The sequence below is a fragment of the Mustela erminea genome, chromosome 1 (assembly GCF_009829155.1).
Source record: "Mustela erminea isolate mMusErm1 chromosome 1, mMusErm1.Pri, whole genome shotgun sequence".
In the NCBI taxonomy this organism is placed as follows: Eukaryota; Metazoa; Chordata; class Mammalia; order Carnivora; family Mustelidae; genus Mustela; species Mustela erminea.
This window is the reverse complement of record NC_045614.1, coordinates 98909563-98921013: the sequence shown is the minus strand read 5'-3', so window position 1 is coordinate 98921013 and position 11451 is coordinate 98909563. Positions and strand designations below refer to the sequence as shown.

The following is an 11451-nucleotide window of genomic DNA, read 5'->3' as shown; positions in this document are numbered from 1 at the left end:
TCAATTCATTTTTGGTAAACCAGTTTGAATGGAAAAAGGATAAAGCACACAAAGTTGTTTCCCTGGGTTAGTAAGAAGAGTGTACATTGGGAGTTTTGCATTTGCGGGTGTCTCAGTGAATGAATTAAAGTCCATTTAACTATTTTGGTCTGTTTTCTATTGAAAACAGGAATTTATCTTGTTCCTGTCCTGGAAGTTCATGAGAGATTAGCTAAATTTTTTTTTGCAATAAAATACTCAGTATAAAAATTGGAATTAACTCAAAGTTAAATCCCAGCATAACAGTTTGAACTGATAAAGCAGCCCTTTTATTTACAGAAATGAGACTTTAGGAGGTAACTGAGTCCTAATTTTAGTTCTCTGGCTGGCAGATTCTATTAATTTACACTGCATTTATTGAAACCCTATCACTAAGATGTTACCTATTACAAAAGTGTTAATTTCAACACAGGAAAACTCTTCTGCAATATATACTAATCTGGGGGGAAAGTAGCTTGTTTATCCACCCCCCTCCCTTCTTCCTCCTCCACATTTTCAAAGTATATTCTTTGAAATGAAAACTTAGGTGGGGGAAAAAAGGCATTAAAAGCATTTAGGATATAAAGGCACCCTGTATTTGAAGGACCAGCAGGGTAGATATGGTTAGATTGAGAAATACCAGGAAAGGAAAAGAGATTAAGGAGAGAGTTTTCTGTGTAACATTTTAACTCATCTTCTTGTCACTACGTAGGGCGCCTTTTAAAACCTTTGTCAGCTACACTGTTTTTGAAAACTATTGCCCTAGGATTGTCTAGTGCCAGATAAAGCTAAATGGGCTCTGAGCCATTTTTTCATATTGTCACAAATACAAGCAATGGCAGTTACCCCACAGTAAATTTGAATTATTATACCAGATTGTTGCTGATTTTGCCTGAGTAAAAAAGTATGTAACATATTTTAGAAACCAAATTTTGTCAGTTAAATCCTGTTTTATGTGGCCACTCACAGGCAACTTTGAATTTACTTTCCAGTGCTAAACAAACATTTATTTATAATCCCTCAATTTGGGGTTGCATTATAAAAGGGTTTTCCTCAAGTTGAAAGGTTTTTCTTTCTTGCTTGATTCGTTTTGTGACATTTTTTCTATCAGTAGGCAAGTCATTGCATGTTGATGTTTTAGGGCTTGTGGATACATATATACACACATATGTGTGTGTGTGTGTGTATAAATAAATATATATATATATACATATATACATATATATATATATATATGAAATCTTGATGTGTAAGAATGTTTTTCAGTGAAGAAAAGGGATCCACTTTTAGAAAGGGGCATTGTTTGCTTTTCATATTTATATACTATGTTCTACCTCCTACATTCCAAAATTTGCTCATTTGAGAAACAGGTGTACTTATCTATATATGAAGTCTCGAATCTGAATTTTTTGCCACCTGAAACTAACAGTCACTTTCATCTGTTGTTAGGTGAGAAGAGTAAGTATGTATCTGCCAACCTGGGAAATATTTTTGGCTACATTTCTCTATCAAAAGTTAAAGTTTTTATCAGGCACCTGGATGGGTCAGTGGGTAGAGCATGTGACTCCTGATCTCAGGGTCCTGAGTTCCAGTCCCACGCTGGGTGTGGAGCCTACTCAAAAGTTATCTTACTTTAAAAACAATTTAAAAATGAAAAAGATTGACAAAAAAAAAATTTTGCTTCCTCATGGGGTGCTTGGCTGGCTCAGTCAGTATAGAGCATGCAACTCTTGATCTTAGGGTCATGAGTTTGAGCCCCACGTTGGGAATAGAGATTCCTTTAAAAAAAAATATATATATATATATATATATATATATTTTTTTTTTTTAAAGTTCAACTAGTGGAAGGCCAGATGGGACACCAGTACCATAAGTCTATGCTAACGCAGACTATTCTGTAATATGCTTATTTCAGAAAAGGATAGGTAATAGCAGTGAGTACCAGGACATCACAAAAATGTGTCATGAAGTAAAGCAAATATATGCTAATTTTAACAATATCAAATTGCTACTGGGTATAAAACTTGGAAGTGTGGGGCAAGAAGAAAAGATTATGGGTAGATTCCCATAGGTCAAAAAGGCATCTAGTCTTTCATCCTCTGTTGTATGCCAGATGCCTGGGTAAGGGCTTCCATTTTTTCTCTTTAAATCCTTTAAATCCTCCAACTGCCTTTGAGGTGGATAACTGTCACTACAGATGACAGAGTCAAGACTTAGGAGAGTTTACTTTGCCCCAAGGTCATAACCTCAGACACTGTCTAGTGGTGGGACAGAGCTATGCAGTTTGTGTCTGGAAGAAAGCAGCAGTCATGGTGGAGGTGGTGTTCTGGGCCAGGAACTCCCAGAACTAGACTTACACAACAGCCAGAGCTGGTCCAGCTTTTTGTCAGACCAGTTTTCCTGGCTCTTTCTCAAGAGCACCCTTAAAGTAACTAAGGTATGAAGTTACATAATTTGGTAAAGTAGAGCTTCTCAGCCCCAACTTCTTTTTCCCTTCTGTGGTGCTAAAATTCTGTATATAACCTGACAAAACAACAGAAGTCAAAAAAAAAATATGCAAATGATAGATTTTGAGTTTAGTAGCATAATGGATAAATGTGTTTCCATTCAACAAACTCAAATGTAGAAGGTACTGACAAAGTGAAAGAAAGGCTTTGGAATGAAGAATTCTGCCTTAAAAAGCAGTGCCATCCATGGACGTGAATTTAACACAGCTGACTTCCTAAAGGAGTACTGTCCCCAGGAATATCAAAAGTTAGAAAGATCACCTTTTAATGTATGTTGAGTATGTTCTGCTTACTTCATCATTATGACCACTCTATGTTGTTGTTCAAAGTGTTCTTACGCTTTGATTTGGAATGGATCTGATGATTCTTTGTACTTGAATGTGGTCTGTCAGGCCATGGGTGAGTGCCTTGCACATAGTAGACTATTCAATAAATACTAAATGACTGAAGGAATATGCATCGATGTGATATTAGTAAAGGGTACTTGGTTACAAAAGAAAATTCAAAGGAATTCTTTTATGCTGCTGTTTGAAGCCAGAAATTAACAGCTCTTAGACTTAGTGTCTCAATGAAGCCGGAAATTAACAGCTCTTAGACTTAGTGTCTCAACTTGTGTTTTGTATGTGGTTATCTTTCAGGAGGACATTAATTTGACCTTTAGTTTACAAAAGCAAGACACTGTCATAGCAATTCATTATATAAAAACAAAAAACCTTATGCCTTCTGTGAAAAGTTATGGATATATTTTACAGGATAACTTATATAATCAACCCCATGTGTTTGTATTATCAAAAATAGCACATTAATCTCTTCTGACCTATTCTAAAGTTAAGAAAAACAACTTTGTCAATTATATCCAACTTATGTAGAAGCAGGTGGTTGCCTTGGGCTATTACGTAGGTGTGTTTTCCTTTCTCTTTTCTTTCTTTTCTTTTTTTTTTTTTTTAAACATTTTTACTATTGTACATATTGCTGATTCTACTGGCCAGGTATTTTTTTCTGAAAAGAATCTTAAAGCAAAATAGAATTAGTTCCTGCAGACTACACTGCCATCTATAGTACAGAATGGCTGAGTTTACAAATTTATTAAAGCTAGCATAGATGACTGTTGCCCCTTTTTTCATTTGCCAATTTGAAAAAGTCTTTTTTTTTTCTTCTGATTTTAAAGGCAATATATGGTACTATCTGTGATCTTGAATGTTTCTGCAGAGAATAGAATTACTCTCTAAATTCCTTTAGATACTCATTTCACCTGAGGAAGCCCATGGAAATCCACAGTTTGGACCACTGCCTTATCTAAACCACTTGTGCCTAGCATTATTTAGTGTTGGGTGAGGAGAAAATAGAAACCCAGGAGACTACAGTGGTGGGGTAAGAGCACAGGGTTATCACCATATAGAGTGTAGAATTTTCCAAAATTAAGTTGTGATTTGAGGAGAGTCCTCCAAAAGTCAGTGATTATACTGGTCTGGTATAGTCCCGGGTTTTAGATCAATTAACATCAGCTGATTATTTTAGTGTCTCCCCCTTTCACTTTAAAAAGGTCTCAGTTTAGATAAATTCTGCACCATTCCATATTTAGTCCAACTAGATTTTTATAGATTTAAATTGCTAATCGTCCTAAGCAACTATACATCGTTCTGTTGTGCTTGATTTTGAGGACTGGATTTGGTAACTGGAATTGCAATGAAAGCAGTCAGTCAAGACAGTCCTTAAAACAGGACTTAATCTCAGTCCTGACATACATTACCAAAAAAAAAAAAAAAATTATTAAAAAACAAATGACCTAAACTTGTGGCATTTCTGTTTATAATATCTGCAAACTTGACTGAGGGGAAGGGAAATTTCAACCATTGAGGACTTTCAGTTCTAAAAGTTTTGTGGGAAATCTAAAGAAAACAAATTGGTTTCTACAGAGAGGGAAACTTCCAAATCACCTATCTGGTGATTAGGAACAGCAAAAATAGTTAAAAACAGAACCATGTGAGGAACTCTGCTTGACAGCAGCAAATGCAAAGCTCTAATTATGGTTTCTGCCACTTTAGGTTTACCCGTATCAGTATTTCCTACTCCTATGCACTCCACATTGCTGATGCTCCCCTCCTCCCAAGGACCTATGCCACAAAATTCTTAGGCCCAATTTATAAGGACTACAGTATCAGGACTACATATTAGAACATGATAAAAAGATTTTATATTCAGAGCTTTAATTTCTTTACACAAATTCCTGATGCTATTTGTAAACAAAAAATTCTGGCATCTAGAAATGGATTTTAATAGTGGAAATTTCTTCACATTCTGGGAAAATCTGGAGAAAAATTTCTAGTTATTCCTATCAACACTTTTTTTTTTTTGTAAAGTAAACTCTACCCCTAATGTGGGCTTGAACTCACCATTCTTAGATCAAGAGTGGCATGCTGTACTGACTGAGCCAGCTAGGCGCCCCCTACCAAGACATTCTTGACTGTTCCTCTCATTCGTGTGATATTTCTAGTGGGTTACTAAAACATACCCCAGCACCAACACCCCGTCCTAGCCCTCACGTCACAAATTGTCTAATTTCCTTCTTTACTCTCCTACTGTATATAACAGTTATTGGAAAAATACAAATTAAAATCTTTGAACCAACGCCTACACTTTGTTCTCTACAGCACTTTATTTTTTCTTTTTAAAGATTTTATTTGGCAGAAGAGGTGACAAGTAGGCAGGGAAGCAGGCTCCCTGCTGAGCAGAGACCCGGATGCGGGGCTCCATCCCAGGACTCTGGATCATGACCTGAGCCAAAGGCAGAGGCTCTAATCCACTGAGCCAACCCAGGCGCCCCTATTTTTTAATGAGTCAATAAAAATGAAAATAGTCTCAACTGATGCAGAATTTTAGAGTGTTTCTAAGCTTCCCAGTAAAAATGATAGCAATTCAGGCTAACAGGAAGAAAGAGAGGGAAATGGCAGAGTTTAATAACAACTGACCTTTAAGATACATAAAAGGGAAAAGTTCTTTTTCAAATGTTAGAGGGAAAGGTCCATGTGGCCTTGCCTTAAAAAAGATCTAAGAAGAATCCTAATTTAATGTATATAAATGGGTGTTTCAAACCACTTAAAAGATCCTCTTCCTACTTCCAGCATCTCGTTATCATTACACCATTAATTTGCACTACCTAAGACGGAAGCTTTTGTCCAATTCCTGTCCAAATTCCAAACTAGAGTAGTAGGGTCTTAAGGTAATGAGGTTATATTATTATACGATTGTTACAGGTGATTTAATTATGTCATTGTGCCTCATTTAAAGGCCAGACTTTCAATTATCCCTAATAAATATAGGCTAAGAGAATTCGTTCCCAAATGCTTTTAACTGCTGGCTAACAGAAAACATCATTAAGAGATACTTGCGGCGGGGCGCCTGGCTAAGTGGTATAGCACCTAACTCTTGAGTTTACGTTAAAAAGAAAAGAAAAAAAAAAAAGCAAAAGAGGTACTTGCCTCTAGACTTTAGCTCAGCGAAAGGGGAAACCTTGTAAACAACAGCATTCTTGAGCACTCTTTATTGAGCAATTACAGGTTAGAAATTTATCAGGCTTCCAATTTTTTTGGTAAACTTTTTTTTTTTTTTTTTTTTTTTTTTTTTAAAGTTAGCGCTCTTCGCCCCCGGTGGGGCTTGAAATCGAAACTCGATCAAGAGTTGCATGCTCTAGGGACTGAACCAGACAGACACGCAGTAAACCTATTCTTGTTTAAAGACTGTAACTTAACATCTGAAAAGCATACATCTTTACATAGCACTCTCAGGGCCATTAAACAGGTCTTAAAACTTCAGACTCTCTGCAGCCAATTAACTTTACACCTTTCTCAATCACGTCCCAGCAACTTCTCTTTTTCGGTCTCATGCACCTATGCAGATTTGACCTGTTCTCTTAAAAAGTTTAAGAAAGCGCAAGGAAATGCTAAAACAAACGTTTGCTCGTTTCCCCGGCACTACCACGTCCTAAGCACTGGCTTCTGGAGGCCCACAACACATTCCTTCCCGAAATGTTTACCCCAAACTTTTAAACCAGAAGCTTTACAATCTGGGCATAAATTCAGTCAAGCTCCCCCTTGCCTATCTGCAGTCTTAAGTACACGCCACCAGCTCTGTTCCACAAGAGTAGAGAGGAGCAGAAGCCGCCCGTGAAGCCGAGGCTCAGTCACCGGCGCCTGGGGCGGGGGCTCGACGACTAGCTAGTGCCAAATGTGAGCTAACTTTCCACTAACGGAATCGGAAAATTCCGTTCTTTCTTGTAACACGGCTTCCAAAAAGAAATGAATGTTCTTTGGAAACATTCACTGCTACTGACGCTGGTCAGTCAGGTCCGGGATAAGACCAGTCAACCCACCCACAGGCCAAACAAGGAAGTCCTGCGTTTGCATGCGGCCGCCTCCCGCGAAGAAGACCGGAAGGAACGCCAGCGCCTTCCTTTGCGCAAGCGCAGGCCGACCTCTCCCATTGGTCATCTCAGCTCGAAGTTGGCGTGCTCATGCGCTCCGCTGTCCTGCCGGCTGGGTTGGATTGACGTGGACGTGTGCCCTAGTGTTTATCCGGCGACTGCAGCCCACAGGCCCGCCGGGCCGCAGTTCATGATGCTTACGGAGGTTTTTTTGTTTGTCATTATTATTTTTTTTAACCTTCTGAAATCGTTTGTTTAAGCCGGTGATTCATTCATGCTCAAGTACCGAAAGTCTGACTGGTAGGCTTGCTTAGTGTTCTAAACGTTTCGGGGTAGGGGGAGGGGAGGGGAGAAAATACTTCCTGTAGGTCACCCACGCCTCTAGTCACTTTGCACGGCTTTATACGTTCACAGAACACCCAAAACATACCTCACTTGCCGACAGCGCATTGGACCCTTTTAATGTTTTTATCAAGTATTTGTTTACAAAGGAGGAAGAGAGGAAAAAGAGGTCCAAGCCGTGCTGCTGAATCATTGTATAGAGAAGTTTAAAGACAGTCCGGAAATTATAATCACTAAAAGGCTGTTTATTTTTGAGTCTGATGTTTTTATCTTCATTTTGCTGGGCAGAAAGAATATTGAGCTTCCTGGTTCAGGGCCGGACGCTTACCTAACCTACTGACTTGGGAGCTTCAGAACCATGGGGACAAAGGAGGTAGGGGATGCTAGAGCAGCAGAGTTGGGCCTCCTCCCCTCAACCAACCCAAACAAGCAAATGTCTGAAAAACCAAACTATGCTCTTAAATTTACTCTCGTGGGACATACGGAAGCAGTATCATCGGTTAAGTTTAGTCCTAATGGAGAATGGCTAGCAAGTTCTTCTGCTGACAAGGTAATTATAATTTGGGGAGCCTATGATGGAAAGTATGAGAAGACACTTCATGGTCACAATCTGGAGATATCAGATGTTGCCTGGTCATCAGATTCCAGTCGCCTTGTTTCTGCCTCAGATGATAAGACGCTAAAGATTTGGGATGTGAGATCTGGAAAATGTTTGAAAACGCTGAAGGGGCATAGTAATTATGTTTTTTGCTGTAATTTCAATCCACCATCCAATCTCATCATTTCAGGATCTTTTGATGAGAGTGTGAAAATATGGGAGGTGAAAACAGGGAAGTGCCTTAAGACTTTGTCTGCTCATTCTGACCCAGTTTCTGCTGTTCATTTTAATTGTAGTGGGTCTTTGATTGTGTCAGGTAGCTATGATGGTGTCTGTAGAATTTGGGATGCTGCATCAGGTCAGTGTTTAAAAACACTTGTTGATGATGATAACCCTCCTATCTCTTTTGTAAAATTTTCTCCAAACGGAAGATATCTTCTAATTGCAACTTTGGACAATACTCTTAAACTGTGGGATTATAGCAGAGGCCGATGTCTGAAAACATACACTGGTCATAAGAATGAGAAATACTGCATATTTGCCAATTTTTCAGTTACTGGTGGAAAATGGATTGTGTCTGGATCAGAAGATAATCTGGTTTACATTTGGAACCTTCAGACTAAAGAGATTGTACAGAAATTACAAGGTCATACAGATGTTGTAATCTCAGCAGCTTGTCATCCTACAGAAAACATCATTGCATCAGCAGCATTAGGAAATGACAAAACAATTAAACTGTGGATGAGTAACTACTAAACCCTTTAGAAATCAACTAGTAGAGCCAAATTGGCAAAAAAAAAAGGGGGGGGGGTATTTAAAAAGATGGTTTCTCTTAATTTTGGTATGGTTTTGTGTTTCTTTTTAACATTGTCTTACTCTCTCTGACAAATAAATAAATAAAATCTTTTAAAAAAAGAAAGGGGGGTTGTGGTGGAATGCCTGGGTGGCTCAGTCAATTAAGTGCCTGCCTTCGGCTCAGGTCATGATCCCAGAGTCCTGGGATCAAGTCCTGCATTGGGCTTCTTGCTTGGCAGGGACCCAGCTTGTGCTCACATGTTCTCTCTCTGACAAATAAATGAAATCTTAAAAACAACCCAAAAACCCATTGTCTTAGATTAAAAGATTTCAGACCTATAACCTAAATTTACAAAGCAGGACAACTGGAAAAGCAAGTCTAGAACTTAGGGCTTCTGACTTTTAATCTTCAGGTCTGGTATTAACTCGTGTCTATTCCTGAATAGGTTCCCACTCTGTTCCTCTGAGTGTATTTGAGAAATATTTGAAAGTAAGTTTGACAAAACAGGATGACTGATTAAGTGAGGGGAGTCAGAGTTTGGCATAACTCCAGTGCTCCTGATTCGGGAGATCAGATGAGTAAGAACATAATCCTGGGATAGTGATGGAATGGAGGTGTATGGCAGATGCCACTCACACGTGAAATGGTTCCATGGAATCAAGTCTATAAATTGGGAAAAATAAGTCATTGATTCGGTCTGTTAAACGTCTTAAGTTTTGTATCGAGATAAAAACTGAAAGTAAATCAAAACACTATAAATGGCATTTTGCTGAGGGACTTCTCACTACCCTGGTCAGACTGTGCCTCATGATGATCAAGCAAACTAAATGTCTAAATGGTGTGGCTATTCTCTTTCACTATGTGTCTGACCTAGTAACTCCTCCCCATGCTTGAAACAGAAATCACCACTTTGTGGACCAGCACTGCCTGCTTGACTGGAACCACAACTGACAGCTGAGTTAGGTTTTGTTTCTTTCTATAGCGACTGTTATATAAAGTTCAGAATATATCTTTTACCAGTTTGTATTGTAGCCGTTTCATGGGCCATGTTTCCATAAATTATGAGCTCTGTAAAGAAGTATGTTTTACTCATTTTGTATTCTCAGTATTTATATATATTAGGGATTAAGGTAATGTTTGATGAATGACAGTGAATTATAGCACGACTTTATTCACTCCTTGCCTACTTTCAATAAACATTTGGAATCATGTCCCCATACTATTTTTGTTTATTAAAAAAGTATCTGACCGTAGGCTTGTCTATTAACTTTATTCAGATAGGGCTTATAGGAAATAAAAAGTGGGAAATGGTTTCTGCTCACTTTACCTACAGAAACATGATAAACGTGAAAAAAAATACAGAAATTAAGCAAAAAATAGTAAAACAATAATTGAAAGTAATAGGGGTAAACTGCCTTTTTTTGTATACTTTAGTATCTTAAAATAGCGCTCATTAAGTCTGATTTGCTTGACAAGTTCTGAGGAATATAAGGTATTAGGGTTATTAATAAGGAATGACTGTCAAGAAGGTGTTATGTGAGGGTAGTGAGAAAACTTGGATTGGACAGAGACAACTCAAAATTCTGGCCAAGAAATTTATACTTAACCCGTAAAGTAGTAGTTACTCTAAGTAACTGAATAGGAAAATGAGACACAATGAAAAATGATTATGAAAATTCTTGCTGTATAGTAACATTTGTGAGTTTTGGTTTAATGAAACATTTTTTTTTTGCAATAAATCTCCAAGATAACACTTTAAAATACTTATTTAGAAGTTAAAAACGATAGTGTTCTATGAAGAAAAATTACTTATTTTTAAAAGAAATAGGTTAAAGTCAAAGAAGTTGGTATCTAAAAAGCTAAGGTCCAATTACTCTAAAAGTGTATCAAGAAACATCACCAACATCATCAGATAAAGAAATCAAATGTGGTATATTCCATTTCACTTAGTAGTTTATTAAGTCAAGTTCCAATGCAGATGCATATATTACTTTCTATCAGCTATACTCCTCTGGAGACAACTGGCTATGCAGACTTGTCCATGTCATCCATTAATATGAGGCACGTGAGAATATATGAAATATATAAAATAGAATATTTAAAATAGAATCCAGCATCCAATACCTAAAAATGAAATGGCTTGGCATCCCAAAATGTAAATGAAATATATAACCATGTGCAAATGCTTATCTTTCAAAACTTGTAAGAAAATGTATTTGAAAGATATTCATAATTGAGAAATTCAGTGTAAAGGCAAAAGGAAGAGGACCAATTGGAAATTCTAAGCTATGGAGTAGAAAAGGTGACTGATGGCCCCAAGCAACTTCATGGTGCTGGGATTTCAGAGTTCTCAGAAACTTGTGGCCAGACCACTGTCATCACCTTACAGGAACCTTTTACAAGACTGCTCTCTGACATGCCTCTGTCTGTCAGCATGCCCGAAGATGGAACAGTCTGATCAGGCTGCTTTGCAGGACTCTCAGAAGCACCACTGCATTTGGGGAGGTTAGCTCTCCAAGATGCACCTAGGCAGTGTACACAGCTGGCCTTCCTTATCTCTCTAGAAATGAATACACAGAAATATAGAACTACAAGCCATTTAGCTTCTGCAGAGAAAATCACTTTGGTAATGGAAATTAAAGATATGGTACCTGACTCTCTAAAGAGTTAATACTAAGGTTTAAATAACTTGCCCCATTTTTCATTCATTTCCTCCAAAAAGCTGAAAGGCTGCATTTAACCTGGATCAGAGCCACAAAAATATAAACAA

At 37.9% G+C, this 11451-nt stretch overlaps 1 protein-coding gene across 1 annotated transcript; it reads left to right on the top strand.

The window, feature by feature from the left end:
• The first annotated feature begins 6818 nt into the window (after positions 1–6818).
• WDR5B (WD repeat domain 5B) lies at positions 6819–8686 on the top strand. The gene is made up of 2 exons (XM_032334969.1): positions 6819–7245; positions 7576–8686. The coding sequence occupies exon 2, from the start codon at positions 7646–7648 to the stop codon at positions 8639–8641; it is 996 nt and encodes a 331-aa protein (XP_032190860.1). The 5' UTR covers positions 6819–7245; positions 7576–7645; the 3' UTR covers positions 8642–8686.
• The last annotated feature ends 2765 nt before the right edge of the window (positions 8687–11451 follow it).

Coding starts and splice junctions, on each gene's coding strand:
- WDR5B (XM_032334969.1), top strand. CDS start 7,646: ATGGGGACAAAGGAGGTAGGGGATGCTAGAGCAGCAGAGTTGGGCCTC.